Raw genomic sequence first — 26,977 nt, forward strand, 5'->3', positions numbered from 1 at the left:
GCTTTCTGACAGGCCTTCTTAAACTAACCGATCTGTGAATTCAAACAGATCCGATTAGAAGGCAAGGATTCATGTAATTGACCCATTTAGCTGAGATTTTTCTGACTTGCTGGGCTGTGCCTCTCTTTTATATTCGTTTCCTGAGATTTCCTTGTTCTGTTTTGCACAGATACATGTATAACCAATCCCCTCAAATGGGGATAAAGCTGAGTTGTATTTTGCAAATCTGAGTAAGATTGACCAAGTACATATAAGGCGAGGTAAACCTTTCCACGGTTTAGAATGCTAAATACACATTGGGGCTGTGTGTCATTTCTCTCATTTTGATTATGAGGGTCATTTGTCAATTGTCATACTCGAATCGCTTCCAATGGACCATAATGATTATACAAATTAAAATAAAAGAGGAATATATTTTCTTATTTCTGGTAAACCTAAATTGGAGCACTATATTTACCCGCATACAAAAAATTCCAGATTTGGAGTGCCATGGCCCCTGAGCACTGAGCTTGGCCAGTGTTTACAAGCAAAGAGTATCATCCATCCCTTCACAAAACTCGGAATACATGTACTCCCATAACGTATGTACCTCAGCCGATGGTGTTAGTCACAGCTGCAGATGCATATCAATACATAGCAGCACTGTTTTCTACCTTGAAATCTCGCATTGCATCACTTGCATGATCTCGACTGTGAACTCCAATCATCAATAAGACCCGTTATAACCTCCCTGAACCTCTCCGCCTGTGGCCCGGGCTTCACAACATTGACATCTCCCCACTTTGAGCATGGATCCATCCACCATCTCTTCTTGCCAGTGCACCATGCCCCTGGTGCAGCACGATTGGAACCACGCATCAAGATCCTATCATCCACCATGTCCAGCACCGCATCATTTTTATGGAACTGTCTCGCAAAGGCAGCCCCACCATGCACCATAAGATCATAGTCTGTAACATTGAGATAGTGCGGTTCCATTTTGGGGGGATCATCCCAGATCATGTATCTTAGATCACTGTTCACAGTTGTGTTCTGGAATTCCGGTGAATTGCAAACTACAGAATGGAAATATCCTTCTTGGGATAAAATTACATTTGTAAAATACATAAGAAGAGTTCTGGGAAGATTATCCCAACCAAGAACACAGAATTCAAGGAAGGCTCGGCTCAGAATAACCCATGGCGAACCTGTTAATGAGAAAGGGAAGGCATATTAGATGAGAAGCAATCCCACAAGGTATACTTGCAGTAGCACAAGCAGTATCATGGTGAAAGAGCATTTACCTGTATAAAATTTGAATCGATCAGGTGTTGGCCGCTTCTGGGTAGCATGAAAGATTTGAGTCCTCCTAGCCAAGTAAATCCCTGGGTCAACTACAATTGGATGGGCCCTCTGGTACCTTGAGTAAAATAAATTGTGAATACTCATCATGGAATAATAGATAGAAAAAGAAAACCAACAGATAATGTAAGGGAAAATTCCACCAGGAAAAAAGAAGAAAAAAAAAAATGGGGCAAAGAAAAACACCAATCAAAAGCTTTAAATTAATGACAATGTTAGCCTACTCTTTCCACCCAAGGTCACTGGTGTGATCAATGAAATTGAGTTCCCTCTTCACCGTGGAGAACACATGAGACAGGTCTACAAGAGAAAAGGAAAAGACAAGAGTCAGAGTAAGCATACTTTCTGAGGACAGAAGTGTGCCATCATATATTAGTTCACAATGACAAATGTACGTGAGGGGCTAAGACTTCAACAAGTAAAGTCTTTGCCTCTTTGGGATATCCTTTATAAGAAAAACAAAATTTTTCAGGTATATCACCAGGGATATAGTTCATGGTATCAGAGCTCGTATCAGTCACCACCGATGCCGAAACTGATACCGATACGGAACAACCATATCGGTCCGGGTTGGACTGTTTTGCCCCTTAAAACACAGATACCCATGTGTTGAAACATTTTACCCTTCCCTGTTCTGATACCACCGATAGGATGTAATCTCATAAATTTCTTTTGGTTGGCCAGCAAAAGCAAGTTCCTGAGACTAGAACTCAAAACCTCTTTGGCTGAGGTTTTTTCTCACCTCAGCCCCCACTTGCATAATTAATATTCATACTCCTAAATCAATAAGATTCATCCTTATATAAAAATAAGAAAAGATTTATCTACCAAAAGAAACTGAATCAATTCACAATGATCACATTGCCAAATCAATAAGATTCATCCTTACATATGTAAACACATGATACAGCAGTTGCTTTTCAATTCCTGTTTTTGACCCTACATTAATGGCCTTGTCAGTCGGGAAATGGAAAATTACGAAATATTACTCTTAGCCAAATTTGTCAGTCATCTCCCACAACCACCCACAATATCTTACATCCATCAGTAGACTATGTAAACATGTTAAGGTAAAAGGAACAAAATTCCAATTGCATTGACAAATGTTGACATCGATGAAAGGAGACGTTATCAGAAGAAGTAAGAACAACAAAATGCAGGTTCTCTAAGTATAATGTCTGGATCTAGCTAATTTCTTGTAAGGAGGAGAATGCAGATCAATAAACTGATTTCTGATTTTGAAACAAAAATTGATTCACTCATACTCCAAATAACAAGTTTTGTTTATGGAGTTTATCAAAGAAATATGTAATTTATCCATTTATTTTCTGCCTGACTAAAAAACAAATTAAAAATCTTCCAAGAGTTCCATTTTCCAAGCCCCCTACAGTCAATGCCATTAACAGCTGTTTAAACTGCTCTCAGCAAAGAAATTACTAGCAAATTCTTTGGTTCCAACCACCAAATCTACACCATGGTGCTCACTGCTCAGCCTGCCAATATTGAGAAGTTCAGACTACAGTGGAACTTCATCATGAATTTTCCTCTTTTGTCCACCTCTTTTGTCCTCCATCCAATAAGATAAAGCTTTTCTAAATTATTGCAACTTCAGGACAGTTTCATATTTTCAATCTTAGTCAAAGTGATAACCACCATGATTCCTGAGCATATACACAATCAGATGGACTTGTTCAAGGGAAGTAAATAAATGATTTAACAGTAGGTGGGGCCGTGGAGGTGATATGCACATCGGTATCTAGATCCCACAAGGACAAGTGGAGCTCATATTCCTATGCTGTTACACTAAGCTATATTGACCAAACTGATGCCAACAACAACCGACATGCTAACACTGATATTTTCTTAAGAGCACAAATTATTTTGTAGTTAAGATGGAATCAATGCAATAAGCAGGAAAAAGGGATTCTGCACCATAGCCCAGCCCTCACCTCTGCACTAATATAGAGTTTTCCAATTGGTGCAACCTTGGTCACCAGTCCATGATTGTAACATATCGATATTAAAGATGTGAAGGCCTTAACATGGACATTCAACAGATATATTCAAAAAATATATGATCTGTCACTTAAGTCACACTATGATGGATAACAATATAGTGAAAATTGAGAAAGAGATACAACAAAGTGAACTATTTTTTATATCTGGCGTCAACCATAAATAAAGAAGGTGACATTGAGGATGATGTTTCATACAGAATTAAAGTGGGATAGATGAAGTGTAGAGTTGCGTCGGAAATGTTGTGTGACCGACGTATTCCTTTAAGCTTAAAGGAAAACTCTGTTTGACAATCGTACAACTGGCTATGATGTATGGAGCAGAATGTTGAGCAACTAAGAAGTGTCATATAGATAAGGTATGTGCAGTAGAGATGAGGATGTTAAGATGAATGTATGGCAAAACTAGAAAGGATAAAGTAAGATATTAGAGTTGATTTGGGAGTTGCCCTAATCCATGATACGCTCAGCGAAAATAGTTTGAGGTGTGGTAGGACCATGTTCAACAGAGGCCTAGGGATGCACCAAAAAGGAGTAAGCTAATTCAGACTGAGCTAAAAGAGCCAAGGGCAGGCCTAAAATGAGCATACAAGAGATGTAGTGAGAAAAGACATGCATAGTTTAGGTCTTGTCCCAGGTATGATCTCAAATGGAGCTGATTGGAGGTCAAGGATCCATGTAGCCGACCCCATTTAGCTGAAATTTTTTCTGACTTGCTGGTGTTGTATATTTTTCTTTCTCACTATTTCTATTTGTCTTTACTTGGATCCATGTAGCCGATCTCATTAGGTTGGGATAAGGCTGAGTTTGTTGTTGTAATCACGTAAGTGGGAAAAACAGACAAGACCCTCCCAGAAAAGAATTTTCAAATCCATGCATTCCATATGATGAAATAATAATCATCCAAGCCTTCTAGGCTAGGTTTGGTAACACTCAGCGGGAGTGTTTCCAGTGTTTTTTTGTTGTACAGGAATACTTTGAGAGTGGAAACACGTTTGGCAACGCCAGTTCCATTTTTGTGTTCCTACAGAATGAACTGGGCAACTGGAACACTTTTGAGAACAGAAATGTAGAAGCAAAAAATTATTTGTTTTTTCTATTCTAGAACACATTTCAACAAAACACACGAAATAAAATCAAGCCAGATGCCAACCATCTCTCTCTCCAAATCCATCGTTGATTCTAGTGTCATGTCTGTACTCCCTCTCTTTCCCTTCCCTGCCTCTGCAATTCCCCCCCCCCCTCATGTACTCTCCATGCAAGTTCAATATCTCAAGCAAATTTGCAATCCAATCCACTCTCTATCACTTCTGCATCTTTGGATTCAATGTTTCCTTCTCCTTTTCATCTCAGAAATTTCTAAGGTTTTGTGCTTCCTTGAGTTTGTTTTCCTTCGTCTCTTGTTATATGGATAACTAGCGATCTTATTCTTGGATGCTATTGTTTTCCCTTTGGACTATTGTGGTGCCTGAAAGACGATTGATGTTGGAAGATTGTGGATTGTTGCTTTAGATGGGTCAGAAGAAGAAACTTTTGCTCAAAGGACTCTTAAATGCCCTAATTATTTTTTATTAAACCAATTTTTTTTTTTTGCATAGTTGTCAAGGCATAACCTACACAAGCGTCACTTGGCGCCACCTAGGCAACAAAGCATTTTTCAAGGTCCTAGGAGATTGGTCACCTTATTGTCAAGGTGCCAGAATTGAAATCCAGGCTTCAAGCCTTGGTTTCTAGGTGACAATTTCTTAGTGTTGCCTTAATTACTTCCCTCCTTCAATGCCTAAAATCGCCTAGACTCAACAAAGCGTTTTTCAAGGTCCTAGGAGATTGGTCGCCTTATTGTCTAGGCGCTCACAATTGAAATTCAGGCTTCAAAGCTTGGTCTAGGAGACACCCTCTTGGTGTCGCCTTGATTTCTTCCCTCTTGGATCTGCACATCACTCTGGTCTTTCCTAGTCTGAGAATTCAGACCTAATATCAACACCACCAGTCACCGCCACCACCAACATAAGAAAAAGTAAGTTCCATGCTTATGTTTCTCAATTGCATATGCAGTCCCTGTATACATGGCCAGTCTTACATATAAATACATTCCCTCAAGTCTAATGAATGATAACCATCCTTTGTCATTACCCATTTGAATAAAAATTCAAGCACCGAGAGAATCCTAAATGAAATTGAATTTAAAAGAAAGTTTCAGATGTCAACACATGAACAAATCCAATATATGACACCATCAAACCAAACCCCACGAAGCACAAGTAGTCCAGTATACCAGAATTAGACACATTTCCCCCATTAAAGAAGACCCTTCTTCACACCCCCAACCCCCCACCCCCCCCCAAAAAAAAAAGAAAAAAAAGATGGAGGTTAAGCTGTCAATTTCTCCTCAATCACATATTCCTGATCCCATTGCAAAAGAAGTAAATAAAAACACGTAACCTTGATCAGGTAAAACTTCCAAACTATTCAATAAGGACTAAGGGAACAAAACATGATCACCAAAGGAAAGAAACTTCTTCAGGAATCGGAAACTTGCCATTTTGAATGAAAAAACAGAGAAAGTATAAAGGGGATGTAACTTATCTTCGAAAAGAGTAAATATAGCATTTAACATCCTTGTCAAAAGGCATAAAAATGACCCAATTAATCCAAATGCAGATATCTTCCATTGAACCTACTATTTTACTTTCCAATAAAAAATGAAGTGGGAAGGAAGGAACCCAGTCTCGGAAAATCAAATACCAACCCCTGAACCAAAGAGATCGCACTAAGAGCTCAATTCAGTACGTAAACTAACAATCTATAAAGTAGATATAGAAAAGCATACCATCCTGAGTAAGAAGCGGATAATCCGATGCAGTTAAAGTGATGAACCAATCCCAACCGCTATCAACCCTCAAAAGAATTGCAGCGGCACGAAGCGTGGCAGCAATATTAGACGATCCCATGTCAGTGGCAGGATCCGGCTTCCCTATAACATCAACGTTCCCAAAAGCCCGGATAGCTGGAACAGCGCGGACGGCCTCCACCAGCCTCTGACGCTCTTCATTTGAAGCTTCTCGGTCAAGATGGAGAAGGTAGCGGTTACGCGGGTGGTAAACCGCGAGCAACAACCGAAAGATCTGGTCTTTATTCAATCGCCCTCCAGAGATGTAATAAGCAAATGCAGGCGGGTATTTAGCTCCATACCGCACAGTAGAAGGGAACAACCTGTGGTAGTTGAAAGCAGAAGATGCACTGAAACCGGACATTGTAGATAGGAAAATAAGCAAGGAAACAAAAGCGGCAGAGAACAGTGTGAAGAGCCATTTCTTCTCAGCTGCCATGGTGGTAATATGCTGCAGGGTCATCGAATTAGGGCTACTGCAGAGTAAATTGCATTTGCTGACGATACATCATACTAAAAACTTTCAGATCACTCGATCCTTTTCTGTTTCCTTCTCAGTTCTTACCATGCAGCCATTGAAGTGGGTATCGCCTGAAGTAGAATTGCATTTGCAGAGGATCCAGGGACAAAAAAGAAGAAAAAAAAAATCCAATTTAAATTTCAAATTGCAGGAATCTCCAGCACTGAATGATTCGATAATGCGTGGAAATGAGAAAATAGGAAAGGTTAGGGTAAGGGTTTTGCAGTTAGGATTGGAGTGAGAATCGCTTGATTGTCTCCTTCCTTGGGTACAGATACAGATAAAGATACAGATGCAGAAAATGAACCTTTATGAGAGATGGAAGAATACGGGAATCAGAGTGTAAGTCTGTGTTTGGTTGAAACATCGTTTCGTGTTAAAATAAAAAATTTCCGTTTCCGTGTTAGAAATCGTTTTTCTATTTAAAAATGATGTTTAATAAACCTATTTAAATTTAAAAGAAGGAAACGTACCAATGATTCCAATGACTTCAGATCTAGCTCAGGTTAATGGCTATTCAAATGCGACCACCTTCAGAATTGTTTCCTTCTCAAAAATATTCAAGTTTGATAAATCGAGACATGATGAATATATTTCCTCGTTAAGCATGTAAAAATGATAAATACATTTTATCGAAGTTGTAACATTTCAAAGTAAAGTCATGATCATTTTAATCTAAATTTTGAAATTCCTAAACAAAAAAAAAAAAATGTTTTCGGATAAAGAACATGGTAAATGTTTCAATTTTTTTTTTTTTTTGTCTAATATAAAAAACGAACCAGCTACATCAAACGGGTGATTTCATTTTTATATTTTTCATAAAACATAAAAACATTAGAAAGGTTGTAATAGATGGTTATCAAACACAACTTATGTGAAGGACGATAATCTTTTGAGAACCAGATCAACGAGAAAGCCGGTTCGGAATAAGACTTCTTTTTGGGGGAGAACCAAGATTGGTCTCAATCTCAAGTGATACTGTTGACTATTCTTTGTTGTGGGGCCTACTATATTTCAATCGGATAATTGGATGCAGGATTCCAGTATTGCTTAATTTAGATGAGATTACCACTATATCGCCTCCAACTGTTTCAAGACATGGGCGGCGAAGGTGATCCTCTTTTTTCCTTTTTCAGTGACGTATGGTTATACTATTATACTATATGGCGCATGATAAGGAGGATTATAAGTATTACAAATGATTCTTAGCCTCTTTTAATGTGGAAAGGAGCATTTCACATGAGTAAGATCTGGGAGTTGTTTGATTGGAATCCGAATTGCATCATGCCATAATCATTCATTACGTGGATCCACATAAGGGGGGTGTATTGAATGCGGATCTTATCTCTTTTTTATATTTTTTAATAAAAATTTGTATATTTTAACGTTGTGGGGTTTTCCTCTTTGTTTTGATACTAAGTGAGACCTAAAAACATAATAAAATGTATCAATTTAAACTAAAAAACCAAATCAAAATTAGTCATTTAAAATCGAATTTGATTGAAATAATTAAATTTAATTTTGATTTCAAAATGTAGAGTTTTTTCTCAATTTATTTTTTTATTTATGATTCAAATCATCTAATTAAACCAAACTACTCATTTTTAAATTGAATAAAGAACTAAATAAATCAAACTTTCTTTTAACATTTAATGAGGAGAGATTTTGTATACAATCATGCACACAACTATCAGATGGGGCTGAGGGGGTGCATTGTAGACCCTCATCTCACAAACAACAATTGTGTGCATCATGCATGGCTATGCGCAGAACTTTTTGCCTATTTTAATCATGTGAATGCTAAATTATATTCATTTTTAATGCTTGAAAAAAGTTTGATGAGTTATGATCTTAACTAGTGAGGTGATTTTTGTTTATGAATATCGAGTTGTCCTAAAAACTTAAAATAGGGCCTAAAATGGATTAAACTATGTAAAAATCAAAAAATGAATTAAATGTGAAACCGAATAAAAACCTAACTGAGTCATTTAGTTTTGGTCTTGAAAATATGTTCCTATTCAATTCTTTTGGTTTTCACATGTGGCACCTTGAATCAAATCGAAATCAAACCGGTTCACCTTTATATAAAAATGACAGAAAGATTTTTTTTGACGCAATTATCAGGGGTGCGCTCTACCACTGAGCTAATAGCTCATCGTGCGGGCCTCCCAATGGGGCCCATTATGCTAAAAGCAAAAGAAATCGCATCCTTTGCTTTCCTTTTTGCACCCCATGTCGCACACGGGAGGGACATGGGGACGTAAAAAGGGGGATTTTTTGAACTTGTTCCGACCTAGGATAATAAGCTCATGAGCTTGGTTTTACTTCACCGTCAAGAAATGAAAGACCCAAGAATTCGAGATGTAAGAGTAAGAATTTACATTTGATTATTTCAAATTGATATGAATTAATACAAATCATATGGGAGTAGCGGAGTAATTGAATTGGGGCTATGTACATGTGCACTAAGGAACAATAACCGGTTTAATATAGTGCATCTGACGTGGTTATCACGATCATTGGAAAATTGGGAATTAGTTTGGATTGATCATTTGTCAAATTACAATTGTTCATATACTTTAGAAGAAGGCTTTCTTTTCTTGCCAAAAAAACAGAAGAAAGCTTTCTTGTACCACAGCTAAGGAAACACTCCTAGATTGATATGGATTTCTAAATGCCAAAAATCTATCATAGAACTTTTGGTTCTTGTAACAATTATCTGGTCTTGCAATGATAGACCAAATTTAAGAAGGAATCCTTTCATTATCGGAGAGGTGAACCTTGGCATAATGGTAAGGCCCTAAGGTCGCAAGTCGGGAAACAATCTCTATGGAGAGCAAGAATAAGATTGCAAACATTATAACCCTCGACCAAACATAGTGACAAGAGCCTCGTACATATCACCAATAATGAGAAAAATTCTTCCTTCTCCACAGGTGAAGGAATACTATCAAACTTTTGCCTACAACTAATATTGAGAGCATTAAGAATTTGGTGGACTGAATGATTGGCCTTGGGAGATCTTCACCAATATTCTAGGACATTAACTCAATAATTAAGATGTTTTCTAAAGTATGGATCTTTAAACAAGATAGTAGTTGTATTTCTGTGATTCATAATTTAGCTTTAAGGGCTAAGGTGGAGAAAGTTGATGATTACGTACAGATAATTTACTTAATTTTCTTGGCTTTCAAGATAGTCTTTCCTTCACATAAAAACTACAATGAGAGTTTGTTTATCAACTCTCGACAGAAGAGTCGTCTTGTTGGATAAAAATCCACCATGAGCATTACAATTGCGGAAAGCGCTTATCAATGAACAAAGTCAAACTCTCACGCCTATGGCGTCTGTTCTGGCTTTATTAGCTGCATTTTAATCTTCAACCACGCTCACCTTCCCATGCTTGCCTGCAGTTCGACGCGTGCCCATGGAGGTGCGTAAGAAAGTTGTTGGCCTTCAGAAGCCTCTCTAGAGTCCAAAACCCGTAGAATCATTTTATCAAACACCTGCACGGCTGAACCCAGCCATTTTCAATACCTTGAAACTGCGTTGCTCTTTCAGATGGTGCATTCATTTAACCAAAAGTTGGGGAACTTTTGAGGAGGACCCAACTTTCCTCTTAATTAGTAGTACTAGTTAAGACTATGAAGGATAATTTTGAAAATTTATCAAAATTTTCAGTTGAGACTAGGAGAAAGAATTAGGATTCACATGGAGAATAATTTTGAAAATTTTATTTTTATGTTTTTTTTTTTTAAATTGGTAGCGATAAAGGTTCATTAGGGCTAAGAAGAGATGATTCTTTGTAAACAAAGAGGCAAGAAAAAGAAAGCTTATAACCCTATTTTTCATTGCTAGTGGAGACATTGTTAAAAAATATTTCTATGCTCTACCTCCGTTTGTCACATGTAAGATTTCAGTCTAAATAAAATTCATGTGATAAAATGAAACATTAGAAGTTCCAGACTACAGAGAGGGTGTAGAAATTAGTGAGTGGGATGCATTGAATCATATAAGAGGGTCAATAATTGAATTTGGTTCTACATCCAAAGGTCAGATTCACATCATCCTTCCATGTGGAAAAACATAGGTGCACCAACCATGAAAGAACCATGGTTAACCCATCCTGGAAGCCTACAGAATGGCTCTTTCTAAAGTTTCAACAATGAGGGCTTAGCCTCGGCCAGTGAAGATTGGGTTACTAATACATCAAGCAGGGCCCCATAAACAATCTTATTCTTACCATTGAGGAAGCACATGACACTAAGAATGCTAATCTTCCCAAATTTGCAAGACCTTTTTCGGTTACCAGAGGTAAGAGACGAGACTATCCAGTTCCAAGCAACCAAAATTGTAATTGAAGCTTCTCATGAAAGATCGTCCAAATAGAACTTTGGGTTAATTATTTTCAGGAAAATTCTATTAAATTGGCTATTAATTTTGAGAACATGGTTCACAGATCTTTCAAGAATTGAAGCAGTTAATTTATGTAAATAGATACCCGTTTCCCCATGTACTGTCCAGGGTATACAACATGTAAACTGGAAGATGGATAAAATTTCACAATAAAAAGAAAAAGATTCTAAGGAGAGGGGTAGGGGAGGAGCTAACCCACGACAGAATACTCCGCGAACAAAAATTTGCGCTCATCAGAATTGCAGAATCATAAAAATAGTTTGCTTAGAACGAGCCTTGTGGATTGACATTTTGAGTCATGGTTTATCCCAGTTCTTCGGTATCTGGGGGGCCACCTGAAGACCAGATTATTATGGTCACCACATTTTGTGAACCAGGATCACATGTTCTGCAAACCATTGGCTACTTCCTGTAATTTCATGAAATTTACCAACCATCCCCAGCCTCATATTGAGTTCACCGAGTCATCATCACTGCCTTCACTGTCACTGCTGCTGCTCCCGCTCCCACTCCCACTAGCACTGCTCCCACTCGCACTGCTCCCACTAGAACTTGAAGTCTGCCCATCTCTCTCTTCAGCATTCACCTGGGCCCTAAGAGCTTCTGCAGCATTGGGACCATTATCTGCATCATCATCACTGACATCCACATCAGCAATTTCATCATCTGTGTCATTCTGATTTGGTATGTTGATGTCTAGACCAGTGTTGACTTCTCGTTGAGGCTCTTCGGCAGCATTTCCTTTGTTAGGTGTTCCACCAGCATCATCATCATCATCATCATCATCATCGAAAAGTATTTCCAATTGTTCTTCCTGTTCTTCATTCTTATGGTCTGCTGACATGGTTAAAGAATTTGGTGGAGCAAATGAATTAGTGACTACCCTACCAGTAGGCTTCACACCTGCAATATAACAAAGTGAATATCATCCACATGACTGACTCTTAAAAGGGGTGGGGTTATACACAAATCAGTCATTCAGATTGAGTCTTGTAATGGTTGTTGGACTAATAATCTGACACATTGTAACCAAAATTCTTAGACATGGCTGACACAGTACTGCATAAGGCGGGGAAGCAGCTTAGGTTACATGTTGAGCTGATTGTGAATAGATATAATTTATAGTTTTTTTGGGTATAATAATTCAATTGCTCTACTCTGATAACCAAGAGAATAAGCAGTGCATAAAGGAGTCCTGCAAAGAACAGATATCATGTTGTGCTACACAGATTAGCTAAAATATTAAGAGAAAGAAGAGAGAATTATCAAAACCTACAGCCCAGATGCATAAGCTTCAGTTAATTGGTTCCGAGACTAAAACTACCAAGCAACTTAGACAGGTTTCATGATGGAAACATCCAGCAATAGATATATTATAAAACTTTTTGAAATTCATACTTTGTTGGTGTCAACCACCCAACCCCCAACATCCCCCCCCCCCCCCCGCCAAAAACAAAAAAAAGAAAGATGGAAGCTATCCATACCAAGTTAGACACACCAGCCTAATGAACAAAGAGGTCAGAAAATTATAAATTGAAACCATGTCAGCACAAATACGAACCTGGACTCCCTGATTCACCAATATCTATTCTTTCCACCTCAACCTGTAAAAATCCACAGCAAAAGAAAATGCTCTAATCAACAAAATAACATCTTTTTTTTTTATCAATAATCAACAAAATACATTTTCGGGTGAGATATTCTAAAATACACAAACAATGTCATGCAATTAACAAACAAAACAGATGTGGACATTTTGATCATCACTCAGATAAAATACTCTCTCTCTCTATTGGTTTCTGTTTGTTTTGGAACTTGTTCCCCAATCCTTTTACCATGATCCCTGCCAGAATATCACCATAATCTCTCATTCCAAAAATTACAAGCTACCCAAATTGATACCATGCCCAGTATTGTCCAAGACCTGAAGAGATCCTCATTGCACCTAGAATTCTTTGGCGTTTTTCCAAGAGATTTTAGCCATAGTTAGGTCCATTAAAGAATAGCACTCGACTGGAGTGTCAGCTCCATTCAAGCTCTTTTCACCAGTTATTAATTTTCTCCCTTTTGAACCCAATTTTTCCCTAGTTCCAATTACATTGACTCAAACTGTTTCAATTTCAGATTTCGAACCCTAGATTCAAGCAACCACATTCTGTCTGCACTAGCTCTTATTCTATTTCCCTAATTTTAGCCCTAATTCCTTAGTTTGGGTTAAGGGTTTGTGGACTGTGAAACACACAAGACATTTTCAAAGATCCAGTGTCTAAGAACTCACTTCATAAAATTCATTTACAGATCATTTCCCCCCCCCTAAAAAGATGTACGGATTAGTTGATCATAAGGATGATGAGGAATAAATGACACAAAAGTTTTAAGACTCAAAATTGACATAAAATAATCTCAATAGATCAAAAGAGTCCTGGGCATGCCCTTGGATGCCTTCGACGCCATATTTTATAGGGTGTTTTTTTATTTTTATACCATGAAATTGATTCTAATTCCCTTCTTCTTCTGCTTATCCTTATCCTTCCTATATTTCAGTGTTTGATTCTTAATGTCACTTCAAGGTTGACTCTTGATTCTTCTTCCTGCATTTCAGTGTTCGATTCTTGATGTTGCTTAAATGTTGATAATTGATGTAGCATGTAAGCATAATTATAACATTGCAATACTACATATAATGCAAGCATAGGAAGGGGCCTTGTTGCCTAGGCAACATCCAGAGCCTTGGGTTGCCTAGTCACCTTGATAACTATAAGGGAATTTAAGAACTAAGGAAGAGTTTCTATCTAGTAAACATCAAGGTGTTATACCCACCCACCACCACCCCACCTCGACAATAAAAAATAAAGGTGGATCATTGCCAGTAGAATCTCTTAAGATTATACCATCTCCAGAATCTTGCTTAACATTGGCATATCATCTTCAGATACGTAATCTATTTCACCTAATGGTAAATAAATATTGTGCAACACCATTCCTCATGATCTTAATTGTTATGCCTTTAATTTCTAAAACACAATATCAATTTCAGAAACTAAGCAAAATTTAAGAATCTTAAAGTCCTCTATGCCAAATGACATCTGCAAACAGTATAGGATCTATAGAAACTATTTCTTCTGGTTTTCAGTGAGAAATTTTCACAATAAATGTCGTAAAAGGCAAAAAAAAGAGAATCTTCAGATGCAACACTCACCGGCACCGGAGGGACTATAGTTTTATTTAGAGGCTGCGATTTTGCCGCTTTTCCAAGAGGAGGAGAGCGAGACTCCACAGAAGGTAGAACCGAACTGGTAGCAGCCATGGCAGCTGCCGCTGCAGATTCCCCAGGCAACCGAACATGCCTCAACCGCTTCACCGCCCGGTGTAATCTATCCAACCGGAACCTCTCACCATCGAAGAATAGTACTCCATCGTTGTCCTTGTAATCCTCGCTGCTACCCTCAAAGCTTACCTTTGGTTTGCCGGGTTGATTGTTGTGGAATTCCACAGTAACCCTGTTTTCCTTGGTCTTGTGGAGCGACCCAGGTTGATTCTTATCGATCGATGCAGGTTTAAACTCATCTACGATAGTTTCAAAGTCCGAGAAAACAAACATTCAGAACATTGCAACACGACGGAGAAAACAATTCCATAAAAGAGAAGTGAAGAGCAATCAAACCAAGCTTTTCCTTCACCCTACCCTACCAACTCTCACATTCAATAACTAAAATTTTACAAACAGAATCCTAAAATTAATAAACTTGTATGTGGTTCCTTCGTCTTACTCACATCGTAAGGTGCAGAACTTGGTGGAAGAGAGATCTTTGAGGGAAGAACCAAGGGTGAGGTTGTACCACCGATCAGGTTGAGGAGCAGTATTGGGTTCTTTGTTGTTGTTCGCCATGATTGCGAAGATCAAAAGCTATAGAACATAGTTATAGTAACGATCATGGAAACCTAGAACTTCGAGTTGGGTTCAGAGTGGGGAATCGCACAAGCGATGGAAAGGAAACCAATCGGGGCAGGGATGGAATTATAATTTCGATTTTCTGAAACCGTGGGTTTCTCACACGTTATTTGAGCAGTTGCAGCTAAATGAAAAGACCGTTATACCCTTAAAATATGAATCTATGACGGGGTTCTTTCGTTCCCTAAACCTGCTTTTACGTTGTTTGAATTGAAGATAGCTTCCCTTCCTTCACCACGAAATGGCTAGCGAGGCTCTGAGGAATTCTTCATCAATTTCAGCGTCTCTCTTCCTTATTCCATGCTCGCTTAGTCGCTTGCGTTCTTCCATACACTACCCAGAAGCTGGTTCGCGAATCAGTCTCTCTCGAAGAACGACGACAAGAAAATTTCTCGCTGGAACTACCTCAATTCGTTGCTCAGGAAGTACTAACCAAACCCTGAGGACTTGCAAGAATTGCAAAACTCAGTTCGACCCCTTACTCAATCACCCCCAGGCTTGCCGATTTCACACCGCTCATTTCGGTGGTAAGCATCGCTGCGTTAATTTTCTTTTCAACTACCCTTTTCAAATAAGAATGAAAACCATAGCCGGATGCTTTTGTTGAGAATCGATTATGCTTCTGTAAACTTCCAAATTTCAGAATTAATACCGAAAGTTCCACATTTAGCGCTTATTGGTTGTACCATGTTCTTTGAATGGAAGAACTAGTTAGGTATAAAGGATTATGCTTTATCTTGGTAATGTTGTCCTTGATTGACGAGTTTGGTGTTGAACTTTTTGGAAATACAGAAATTAGATGATATGTTACAGTCATTGTTGAATTCTTTACATGAACCCATAAAACATGCATGATGCATTACATTGTAAGAAAATAAGGTCTTTGTCCCCTTCTGAGTTCTCATTGTCAGAGTGATAGAAGTCGGAATACTTGCGAAGGGTTCCACCACAGTTCTCTACTTCGACTCAGCCCTCTTTCTCTCACTTCAGTACTCTTTCCGCATAGGCTAACTCTTGTAACAATTTCTCTGTTCTTCCGTGTAGATTTCCAACAGTATCAGCTCCCTCTGCTGCTTCAAGCATGCGCAAGAGCTCGTTCCCTTGACACAACTAAATCTTTACATGTACTCATTATCACCACGGGTTCAGAACAACCCATCTTTGTTTACAACAACCTTCTTTCTGCATATGCGTCAATGGGTAAATTATTAATAGCACGTAAATTATTTGAGAATATGCCCGAAAGAAATGTCATATCCTATAATTCGATAATGGCTACTTATTGCCGGAATGACCTTGGGGTTGAAGCTTGGAAACTCTTCTCCCAAATGATGGCATCAGGACTGAAACCAACTCAATTCACCTTTGGCAGTCTCTTGTCTCTTTCTTTGGATCTTTATCAGGGACATAAGTTGCACACGTTGATTTTAAAGATGGGGTTGCTTTATGTGGATGCTTTCTCGGGGACTGCATTGTTGGGTCTATTTCAGAGGCATGGAAACTTGGATGAGGCACTTAAGTTGTTTGAAGACATGCCTCAAAAGAATATTGTTACGTGGAATTCCTTAATATCTGCATTTAGCTTATGTAGTTTTGTGGAAGATTCCATGTTTTTGTTCCGTGAGCTCTTGAGATCTGGAATCCGTCCACTAGAATCTTCATTTGTTGGTATTTTGTCTGGTTTTGGATTGGAACCTGATTTAGAATTTGGGGAGCAAATCCATGGTTTAGTTATTAAATCTGGCACTCTACTTTACCCTTCAGTTGCAAATTCGGTTGTGAATATGTATGCGAAATGCTCCCACCCTTGCTTTGCCGAGAAAATGTTTGAGGATTTGCTTTCCCGAGATGTAGTTTCGTGGAATATAATTATTGGGGCATTGTTAAGGAATGAGAAACCCAAAAAAGCTTTGGATCTATTCTTGACAATGTTCTTGGATGGATTTCTGCCTAACCAGATCACATATGTAGGTGCTATTAGTTCTTGTGCCAGCTTGCAGAGTGCAAAGTATGGTAAACTTATCCATGGAAAAGTCATCAAGATTAATTTCAACTCTGATGTTTATGTGGGTACTGCCCTGATTGATTTATATGCAAAATGCGGTACTTTGGAAGAGGCTCATCTTTGTTTTGATGAAATTTATGAAAAAAATGTGGTTACCTGGAATGCTCTAATTTCAGGTTACTCCAGTATGTCCTCTCCTATTTCAGTATATCTGTTGAGAGAAATGCTTCATTTGGGTTATCAACCCAATGAGTTTTCATTTTCTGCTGCTCTCAAATCATCTATGGCTCTGGAGATGCAGCAAGTTCATTCTTTGATAATAAGAATGGGTTACTTTCATAATGAGTATGTGTTGAGCTCTCTTATTACATCATATGCCACCAATGGTTTGGTTTCTGATGCCTTGCGTTTCACAACAGAATCAACCCTACAGTTACCTGTTGTCGCCTCCAACATTATTGCAGGGGTATTTAACCAAACTGGCCAATATCAAGAAACCCAAAAGCTGCTTTCTTGTCTTGAAGAACCTGACAATGTATCTTGGAACATTTTGATTTCAGCTTGTGCTCGCAATGGGGATTTCATGGAGGTGTTTGATCTGTTCAAAAGCATGCAAATGTCTAAAACCCTGCCCGACAAGTACACAGTTATGAGCCTCTTAAGCGTTTGCCCTAAGCTTAACAGTCTGGCATTAGGAAGTTCTGTTCATGGATTTGTCATAAAGAATGAAGTCAGGTGTTGTGATTTATTTGTGTGCAACGTTCTGATAGACATGTATTCCAAATGTGGTAGTGTTGGGAGTGCTGTGAAAGTCTTCAATCAAATGAGAGAGAGAAATTTGATCTCGTGGACTGCTCTAATTTCAGCACTAGGGATTCATGGTTATGCACATGAGGCTCTCAAAAGGTTCAGAGAAATGGAACTCCTTGGATTCAAGCCTGATAAGGTTGCTTTTATTGCTGTGCTTTCAGCTTGCAGACATGGGGGTTTGGTGGAGGAAGGTTTGGAGTTATTTCAATGCATGAAACAGATGTATAGAGTTGAACCCGAGATGGATCACTATGAATGTGTTGTGGATTTGCTGAGTAGATTTGGGCATCTTCAGGAGGCAGAACAACTTATCAGCATGATGCCTTTCCAGCCAAATGCTATCATATGGCGTTCTTTCCTTGCTGGTTGCAATAGATTTAGCCACACAGAGGAGCAAGTACGGGGATAGGGAAACAAGTTGGGACCAACCTAAGGTGTTCAACTTTATCAACAGAGGTGGATGTAGATGGCCTCTAAAGCTTATGGAATCTGTTTTTTTCCCAGGAACAGTTGACAAACTTGTCTCGTTTTATTGGTGATTATTGAGACAAGAGAAAGAATTTTGCATCAAGCGAATTAGCTCAGTTTTAACTTAATTTTTGGGTTGATCATATTGAAAACTAATGGACTTTGTTATCCTGAGAAAATGATCATATATGCGTAGAAAGTGTGGTTGTTCCTAACAGGAAATGTTAGACGGACTTGAGGCAGCACTAATTTTTTTTTGGCTAGAAGCAAATTATATGGCACATACTTCATAGCACAAAAAAGTTGTTACCTGAGCCTCTCTGAAATACAAGCCTGCTTTCCCTGCAGCAAGGCCCCTGCTTGGTTGACTGAAGAAGCCACTAGAGCCAGATCTGTGGGCCGTTTGTCAGGAAAAAATAAAAATCCTGTTCTTTGAGAAGCAGCTGCATTCTTATCTTCCAAACATCTACAACTCTGCTTTTGGACAAAATGTGGGCCTTGGAAAACTCATGCATAAGATATTTTATTTAGCGGGTTGAACACGAATAGATGAATACCAGATAATTAAAAATAGATACAAGAAAATGTTCAGAAGTCTCAAACTTGATGGCATCAGCTGGCCCCAGATAAAACAAAATATAGAAGTACTTTGTTGCAAGTCCATTCAGCTGTTTAGCAATATGGGTTGAACAGTCAGTGCAACCATTCAATCAATTGTGATGTATATTCTGGTAAAGATGGGGGCATAACAGTTCTGAAGTCAAGCAGTTGAACTGGCTGGACTGGTCCAGGTTTCAGAAAATGGTACCGACCATCTAACATACATGTGAAGTGCTTGATTTTGTTTGAATCTTTATTTTCCTTTTATTTCCATTAGTTTTTTTTATTTTTTTTTTCCCATTAGTTTTTATTATGCCCTTGCCTGCATTATTTCATTTCATCATCTTTTTTCCTTTAGGTAAGTCAAGTTGGCCTCCTTACCCACCCAACTCTTTTCTGTCCTAAAACAGGAGAAACAAAGAGGAAGTTTGAGAGTGTCTACAGAGGGGGAACCCTGGATACACCTGACTCTGGCCAAGTCTTTCAATACTGGCATTGCTGCGGCTCTGAAGATCCTTTCGACCCTGGGTGCACTGCTGCTCCTCATTCCTCATACGATGATTGGTAGAGGTGAATAGTGGCAGCAATGATATCAGAACCTTGTCTTCCACATCCAATGCAGGCATTTGTTGCCCATCATTGGGGGTTGATTTATGAACCTTATCTTCCAAGTCAATGCAGGGATCTGTTGCCCATCATTGGGGGCTTATTGTGCAATTGAGCAAGTTTTTTTCTTGCTCTTTCATTTTTCTATCCTAATTCTATGTCCTTGATTTGAGGCTGTAATGTTAAATCTCATTTGTTTTGTTTGCTGTTGTATTGGGATTCCTTTCTTAATAAACTGTGTGGTTAATCATCAAAAGATTTAAAGACTACCTGACCCTGTGGTCTCGGTAGTCTGTGACTGTTCCGCTGAATTCTGAACCCTGAAGATGGTTTAATGGAGATACACCCCACCCCAGAATCTTTGAAGCTGACCATGAAATCCCTTAGCTGAGACACAAGAGGCCATGGCCATGCCCAGCGTGAAAATCACTAAACCAATCAATTCACTCGGTCGAAGATATCCATCCCCAATTGCAGAAAAGCATCACTCTGCATTGTGTCCGTTGTGGTCGCAATTTCTTTCGCCTTGTGGAGAATAAAATCATCACCTTGCAGCAGGCTTGATTGGGACCGACCAGTTAAAACCTGACAACTAACCGATTATGGAGGGGATTGGTAATGTTGTTTGGTTAAGCCTCACAGGCACCCAATTGAGATAAACCAACAGTGTTAACCGACTATTTATTGTCCATTTAGGATTTAGTTGGATTATAGATTAATAAACTCTGATTGAATAGAAATATGTTCATTTCATAATCCACCAGTCTAATCCATAAACACTGACTGAATAGAAATGTATCTATGCCCTATCCTACGAGTCTTAATTACCTAAATAGTCCAAAACAATGCTGGATGCAGGGCCCTAAATTGGTGGCTACCAATTAGGCCCCTTAAAAACCAACCGGGCCCCACTGTTGACACCCCTTTACAAGGAGCGAACTACCCCAGGGCTTTCCACCCAAAAAAGAAAAAAAAAAAAAAAAAAAAAAACTACCCCAGGGCTCACCGAGTCCGGGTCAATGCAAAAATTTGGTTAGGGCTATTTTGGTCATTCACGAGGCACACAATCTTAGCCGTTGGAATTTGGATCCCACAATTTAAAAGAAATTATTATTATAAGGAAGATAAATGTGAATTATCGTTAAGACTAGAGCTCAGTTTCACCCTCAGTCTCAGCCTCTCAGGTCTCACCTGCTCACACGCAGCTCCAAGAGAGAGAGAGAGAGAGAGAGAGAGAGAGAGATGGTGAGGCTTGGCGGGAAAAGAGTGCGTCAGGTGGTGGAGTTTGGCGGGAGCGGAGTGGGTCAGATCCTGGCAGCCATAGCTGCGGCTCTTCTTCTTCGATTGTTCTCCGGCCCTGGTCCTTCTCTGTTGCCTGGAATTGAGGACGTCGAAGACGAAGACGATTACACGGGAAAGGACGATGATGGGGAACCTCATACCAACGGGGAAGACGATCCTATCTCCGGAAAAGTTATTCCGGTGACAATTCAATGGAGCAACATCACATGCTCCCTCTATGACAAATCCCGCAAAAATGTAAGCTATTTATTCAATCTTCTTTATCTGTTACCCCGGTCGGGGTTGTGGTGCTGTGTGGAGTTGAATTTCCATGCAGCCTGTCTTCCAGCTAGGTAATTTGGCGGAAACTGCAATTTCTTGGTTTCCAAGACAGCCAGGACTTGCTTTAACTTGGTCCAGTTTCATGGAGATGTTTATTGGGAATTGAGATTCTTAGAAACTAATTGCAGGTGGGGCTTGGTATTTTTCGATCATCCGGCAACCAGGACGAATATTTGAGATTCTATCCACTGTTCTTGCAGCTTTGGTAATCCCATTTTAATGAATCCGTGATGGCATATTATCTTTTAGGTACGATTTCTGTTAAAAAATGTGACTGGAGAGGCAAAACCAGGGAGGCTACTCGCGATCATGGGCCCTTCAGGATCAGGGAAGACAACACTGCTCAATGTTCTTGCTGGTCAGCTCACTGCTTCTCCCCGCCTGCAGCTGTCGGGTCTTCTGCAAGTCAATGGACAACATATATCAAAGAAAGCTTACAAGTACGTTTGACGCCTTCAAGCACAGCTATCTTTTGGGCCTTAGGTTGTTGGTTTATTGATTCTTTCCCTTGTCAGTTTCTGCTCGTTACATTTCTTCTTTCTGCAGGTTTGCTTATGTGAAACAGGAAGATCTTTTCTTCTCGCAGCTAACAGTCCGTGAAACACTATCCCTTGCGGCTGAACTTCAACTTCCCCACTTGGCTTCTGCAGAAGAAAGAGAAGAGTATGTGAACAACCTCCTATTCCGTTTGGGCCTGGTAAGATTGCCAAGGCTTCCGGTTGGAGAAAAATTAAATATAAGAAATAGAACTTGTTTTATATTGAGCTGAGTTTTATCACATTTGGTGGCCCTTGTTTCTGCATCTATCATTTACTGGCTTTTTGTGCTGAATCTTTTACTGTTCTTGCCTTAGAAATGTTAAATTCGTATGTTACTTAATGTCATTTTCAGTTTGATTGAATTTTTTATGCTTCCACGACTGGAGCAGAGGAATATTTCCTGTCCCCACATACAATGTTGAAATTGAAGCTCACAAGCTCTTTTTGTCTTTTGCTCTGCTTCCCCTTGCTTTTTATCCTCTTCCCTCAAAAGGTTAATTGTGCTGATTCCAATGTGGGTGATGCAAAAGTCCGTGGAATCAGTGGTGGTGAAAAGAAACGCCTATCAGTTGCATGTGAACTGATTGCAAGCCCATCTGTTATATTTGCTGATGAACCCACGACTGGTATGCCTGTCCTCTTTTTCTTTTTGAACTAGTTGTCATTACCCTATGAGTTAATGGGATACTCTTACTTATCCATAATGATGCTTGGGATTTCGCCACGAGTGCTGTTGGTAGCAAGTGAGTGGATACAGTAAATAGAAAACTAATGGGTTTTCTAGGGGAAATAAAGGAAAAGGAAGGCAAATAACCAAACAAATGGATGTAACATGCCTATCATTTTGGCTCCCTCTGGATGAAAGTATAGTGAAATGAAATAAAAAACAAAAACAAGACGGAAACTATTTTAATCATTACCAATAATAATTTTATAACTAAAAAGGCTGGCTAAATATAGTTCGTAATTGTTCTTCACTTTTCAACCAGATTATTAGATTTGAATACCTAAGTATGGAAATATTGAAGGTTTCTTTTCAAGAAATATAGAAAAGTTTAATTCCATATTTAGTGAATTTCTTAGTTAGTCATGCGATCATGATTAAAATTTTCCATTTTCTTTTATTTTAATTTGGCTTCCATTCATTTTACTCATAACCATCTTTGACGGATAATGAAAAAAGGGAAATAGGTTGGAATTCTCTTTGTTAGGACAAGGTTTTTGTTTTGCTTATGGTCTTGATTTTGATGAGGCCTTCACCTAAATTAGTCCTATTGCTCTTTGTTTTGTTGTTTCTATTTTCCATGAGCACCAACCTGTTGGAGATTGCCATTCTATATGGTGACTTCAATTAGTAATCATTCCTGCAGAATCCTCCTGACCTGTTCAATCTCATGCTTGTGATCTGTAGGAAGCTCTGGCGCTTAACGTCTATTTTCTGCCATTCTATTTCCCCTTTTGATTTATCATGATAGCTATTCTTTTCTCTCAACTGCAAACAAAGGGCCTAGAACTTTTCTTGACTATATTCCAACCTAGGGTGAGAATGGATAGAATTAGTTTTGCTGCTAAGGATTGATGTTATGATGGAGTTCTGGTGTATGCAGGTCTCGACGCCTTCCAGGCAGAGAGGGTCATGGAGACATTCCGGCAGCTTGCAGAGGATGGACACACAGTAGTTTGTTCCATACACCAACCTCGAGGTTCAGTGTACACAAAATTTGACGACATTGTGTTGCTAACTGAAGGTGCTCTGGTTTATGCTGGTCCTGCTCATGGAGAACCACTCGCATACTTCTCAACATTTGGGTTGCTACCTAAACCTATCTTCTCTTGTATTCATTATGTTAAAGCTATCTGCCATCTGAAAGTCTTCTCTTGGTTAGTGAATGCCAAAGTCATGTAGTGTTAATTCATGAATCTGGAAATTTAAGGTCTTTGAAACTATTCACCACAGCTTAGTTCTTTACACCATGAACTATTTTTTGGATGGATTATAAATTATATTAAAAGATCTCAAGAGAATACATATAATCTTCCTAAAGGGGAGGCAGAAGGAAAGGGAAAAATAAAATAAAATAAAAAATGAAGAGCAACCACCCTTCAGAGGTTTTTCTATCCGCCGAGTACAACTGGATAGGAAGATCCCAAGAGAGAACAACGTGCCTATACCGGGGGGTATCCAAGATTGAACCAACATGAAAGTTTGCCCCGGACGTCAAAGGAGATAGCATCCCAGATCTGCTGATGAGGTCTAGATTTCCTGGTCCAATTTCTCAAATTCCTTTCCATCCAAACATGATAGATAGTTGCACAAAAATCAAAATTGCCTACTGAGTCACAACAGAACTTCCCAATGAATCTCCTGCTAACCCATCTCCGTTCCCCTTCAAATTCGATGGGCCTTCTCCTAGCTGGTCAGCATCTGTGAAGCATCCCTCCCCAAATATGAGAGGAAAGAGGGGACATTGTCAGTCGGCACCCTTGCCTTATGCATTGAACTACCAAAAATTCCAGTCAAGCTCCCATTGACAAGGATAGAGATGTTCGCTGAGGAGACACATTGATACACCCAATTGATGGAGATAGAGGGGAAGTTCATCTTTGTCATGGCCTCATTGATAAATCCCCCTTAAGGAGTCGTAGGCTTTGTAAATATCCAACTTCATTATGGCAACACCCGGGGGGGGGGGGGGGGGGGGGGATGAGACTTACGATTAAAACCTCTTACAAGCTCATTGCAAAGAAGGATGTTTTTAGTGATACTTGATACTTCTTCCCAAAATGAGCGCGGATTGGTTATCACTAACAAGATCATCCACCATTGATTAGGAGCTTTCCAACAAATTTATGAATCACCCTCCTTTGGTCACCATTTTGAAGGAAATCATATATGAAATTCTGCTTTTGGCATACTTATCATTTTTCATTACATGACTAAGGCATGGGATATCTTAATGTTTTTCAATTCAATTTCATGTTACTTGCATATTGTTTACAATGTCTATTTATTGACATGCATGGATTTTCTCTCGATGCTTATTTTTTAGTTCACTATGGCTGAAATATTCTGTAAAGCTATCATTAGTGTCCTTGATTCCATCTTGCTGCTAATTTCTGGAAGAACTAGCTAATTGATGGTTTTTAAACAGATATCAATGCCCAGACCGTGTTAATCCTGCTGAGTTTCTGGCTGATCTCATATCCATTGATTACACTTCTTCTGATACTATTTACTTTTCCCAAAAGAAGATTGATGGTCTTGTTGAGGCATTCTCGCAGAAGACGTCAACTATTCTTTATGCAACTCCCCTTATCAGAAGTGAAGTCTTTAGGAGCACCACAAGGCTTGGAAGGAAATCTGTTGTCAAGAGAAAAGTTGGTTGGTGGAGGCAGTTCTGGTTGCTTCTGAAACGGGCATGGATGCAGGTTATTTTCTTTCCTTTGATCCAATCAAAATTTTTAGTTTGTAATTTATATTTGTTACTTATTTGCCTTTACTCTTAGCAATCAGTCAAATTTTGTGGCCATACCCAGGAAGTTTAGTCAAGGCTCAGCTGGGTTGAGTATTAAATGAAATGACCCCAATTTTCCACATCCTTCTTTCATACTGTTGTAGCTACTTTTGTAAGGTCTTTTGACAGCTTTATTCATGTTTCTTTCTTGCTGCTGTGTTTATTTCCTTTGACCCGATCAAAATTTTTAGTTTGTAATTATAAAGCCCTTTTATTCGTCATATATAAGGTACATCTATAAGTTGAAGGTATCAACCATGGAAATCAAAGCTTCTGATTTTTCTTCAGAAAAAAGGGGGGGGGGGGGGGGGATGAAATGATGTAATCATCTCATTGTTACTTGATCACTAATTTTGCTTCTGTACCTAAAACAGAGATTCCATGCTTATGCTTGGGGTTTAAGACAGTCGTTTCTTATCATGTCATATTGCTAATTCAGAATTTTTCGGACCCAGTTTGGTCGTGTAGTTGATACTCAGACTTTTAACATTTTAATACTCATCCCCATCTCCATTCATCGCAATTAACTCGGGTCAGTGCTTATTTTCTATGATATTTTGCTTAGGCTTCTCGGGATGGTCCTACAAACAAAGTTCGAGCAAGAATGTCTGTTGCATCAGCTATAATATTTGGGTCCGTTTTTTGGCAAATGGGAAGATCTCAAACTTCTATACAAGACAGAATGGGATTACTCCAGGTATGCAACTAATGCTTTGTGCAGGCGGAAATTTTTAGTTGATGGTTGATATGTTACATAGATGTAGCATATGATGTTATTTAGTTTAGATTGATTTTTGGCACCTCTGATTCATGTCATAATTGGAGACAGTATGATTGCAAATCCTTTCCTTGAATAATTTAGGCAAAAATTTATCTAGGTGGCACACCTAGAAAGGGACATGTAGATGGATAGTTTATTTCTGCCATGTGTAGGAGCTCCCTCTGGATTTGTTGACATGTTGTTTTTGCATCCCATCACAACTGTATGACCTGCCATCTAGTATTGATTTTTCCCCTAGTTATTTCAGCTGTCAAACCATTGAAGGGCTGATGTGGCAATTACAAGATTTGGATAGATAGGTGACCATGTGAATTGGTCATCTAAACCAAACTCAGTCATATGGTCCATCATTTATTAAACCTTTTCTGATGCAGATTAATCACCAAAAGAGGCTTGTTTGATTAGGAATAAGCCTAGGGTTGGGTTCCATACATGTTGGGCCTTTGATCCCATGTGTTTTAATTGTATTGGGCCACTTTTATGGGTCCAAAAGGGGGGCTCTAAGATTGAGTACGTGATTGCTAGTTAGTTTCTCTTTTAAGTTGGCTTGATGGGGTTTATTTAGTTTCTAATTTCAGCATTATTTAGTTTCCAAATTCAGTACTTAGTTAGCTTCTAATTTCAGTACTTGTAATTCCTAGTTTCTATTTTCAGTTTTAGTAACTAGAAGAGTTTCTATTTTCTTTAGTTTCCTATTTCAGTTTTTGGAAACTAGAGTTAGTTTCTATTTTCTTGTAACCCCATCATTATTATAAATAAAGGAGAGGGCTCCCATTAAGCCCCATGATTTATGAATGAAAAAAAGAAGCTTGTTGCTATGTCTCTGCTGGGACTGCTGTGTGTTTGATCACAGTGGAAAGGAGTGGTGTTTGATCCATTCGACTCCTTGCGGTGGG

At 38.9% G+C, this 26,977-nt stretch overlaps 4 protein-coding genes across 5 annotated transcripts; 2 read left to right on the plus strand and 2 right to left on the minus strand.

Moving 5' to 3' along the window:
- Window positions 1-393: 393 nt before the first annotated feature.
- Window positions 394-7,126, minus strand: LOC122079559 (beta-glucuronosyltransferase GlcAT14A-like). Its single transcript, XM_042646131.1, has 4 exons — window positions 6,187-7,126; window positions 1,566-1,641; window positions 1,284-1,399; window positions 394-1,187 (listed from the first exon to the last, which is right to left on the minus strand). Exons 1-4 carry the CDS (start codon window positions 6,707-6,709, stop codon window positions 673-675), a joined length of 1,230 nt encoding a protein of 409 aa, XP_042502065.1. The 5' UTR covers window positions 6,710-7,126; the 3' UTR covers window positions 394-672.
- A 4,032-nt stretch (window positions 7,127-11,158) lies between these two features.
- LOC122079476 (ELL-associated factor 1) lies at window positions 11,159-15,222 on the minus strand. Its single transcript, XM_042645993.1, has 4 exons — window positions 14,957-15,222; window positions 14,382-14,749; window positions 12,744-12,786; window positions 11,159-12,085 (listed from the first exon to the last, which is right to left on the minus strand). The coding sequence occupies exons 1-4, from the start codon at window positions 15,069-15,071 to the stop codon at window positions 11,628-11,630; spliced, it is 984 nt and encodes a 327-aa protein (XP_042501927.1). The 5' UTR covers window positions 15,072-15,222; the 3' UTR covers window positions 11,159-11,627.
- An 85-nt stretch (window positions 15,223-15,307) lies between these two features.
- Window positions 15,308-18,516, plus strand: LOC122079477 (pentatricopeptide repeat-containing protein At3g58590-like). The gene is made up of 2 exons (XM_042645994.1): window positions 15,308-15,661; window positions 17,700-18,516. Exons 1-2 carry the CDS (start codon window positions 15,376-15,378, stop codon window positions 18,356-18,358), a joined length of 945 nt encoding a protein of 314 aa, XP_042501928.1. The 5' UTR covers window positions 15,308-15,375; the 3' UTR covers window positions 18,359-18,516.
- A 2,263-nt stretch (window positions 18,517-20,779) lies between these two features.
- LOC122079423 (ABC transporter G family member 7) lies at window positions 20,780-26,026 on the plus strand. Of its 2 annotated transcripts, none has more exons than XM_042645875.1 (7): window positions 20,780-21,162; window positions 21,496-21,686; window positions 21,793-21,943; window positions 22,279-22,411; window positions 23,393-23,594; window positions 24,938-25,214; window positions 25,866-26,026. In XM_042645875.1, the coding sequence occupies exons 1-7, from the start codon at window positions 20,866-20,868 to the stop codon at window positions 26,007-26,009; spliced, it is 1,395 nt and encodes a 464-aa protein (XP_042501809.1). In that variant the 5' UTR covers window positions 20,780-20,865; the 3' UTR covers window positions 26,010-26,026. The 2 variants fall into 2 exon arrangements, with proteins under 2 accessions (XP_042501809.1, XP_042501810.1); XM_042645876.1 differs by having other exon boundaries at window positions 21,024-21,162; window positions 21,375-21,686; window positions 25,866-26,025.
- The last annotated feature ends 951 nt before the right edge of the window (window positions 26,027-26,977 follow it).

The sequence above is a fragment of the Macadamia integrifolia genome, chromosome 5 (genome assembly GCF_013358625.1).
Source record: "Macadamia integrifolia cultivar HAES 741 chromosome 5, SCU_Mint_v3, whole genome shotgun sequence".
NCBI lineage: Eukaryota > Viridiplantae > Streptophyta > Magnoliopsida > Proteales > Proteaceae > Macadamia > Macadamia integrifolia.

What these genes read in the sequence shown, in the direction of transcription:
- LOC122079559 (XM_042646131.1), bottom strand. Translation starts at nt 6,709, where the DNA reads ATGACCCTGCAGCATATTACCACCATGGCAGCTGAGAAGAAATGGCTC. An exon ending in TCCGCTTCTTACTCAGGATG is followed by an intron (nt 1,642 to 6,186) that starts GTATGCTTTTCT and finishes TTTCTCTTGTAG; the next exon opens with ACCTGTCTCATGTGTTCTCC. An exon ending in AGTGACCTTGGGTGGAAAGA is followed by an intron (nt 1,400 to 1,565) that starts GTAGGCTAACAT and finishes ATTTTACTCAAG; the next exon opens with GTACCAGAGGGCCCATCCAA.
- LOC122079476 (XM_042645993.1), bottom strand. Translation starts at nt 15,071, where the DNA reads ATGGCGAACAACAACAAAGAACCCAATACTGCTCCTCAACCTGATCGG. An exon ending in CAAGTTCTGCACCTTACGAT is followed by an intron (nt 14,750 to 14,956) that starts GTGAGTAAGACG and finishes AAACTATCGTAG; the next exon opens with ATGAGTTTAAACCTGCATCG. An exon ending in CTATAGTCCCTCCGGTGCCG is followed by an intron (nt 12,787 to 14,381) that starts GTGAGTGTTGCA and finishes GGATTTTTACAG; the next exon opens with GTTGAGGTGGAAAGAATAGA.
- LOC122079477 (XM_042645994.1), top strand. Translation starts at nt 15,376, where the DNA reads ATGGCTAGCGAGGCTCTGAGGAATTCTTCATCAATTTCAGCGTCTCTC. An exon ending in TCACACCGCTCATTTCGGTG is followed by an intron (nt 15,662 to 17,699) that starts GTAAGCATCGCT and finishes TTTTGATTTCAG; the next exon opens with CTTGTGCTCGCAATGGGGAT.
- LOC122079423 (XM_042645875.1), top strand. Translation starts at nt 20,866, where the DNA reads ATGGTGAGGCTTGGCGGGAAAAGAGTGCGTCAGGTGGTGGAGTTTGGC. An exon ending in TGCTGATGAACCCACGACTG is followed by an intron (nt 22,412 to 23,392) that starts GTATGCCTGTCC and finishes TGGTGTATGCAG; the next exon opens with GTCTCGACGCCTTCCAGGCA. An exon ending in GCATACTTCTCAACATTTGG is followed by an intron (nt 23,595 to 24,937) that starts GTTGCTACCTAA and finishes GTTTTTAAACAG; the next exon opens with ATATCAATGCCCAGACCGTG.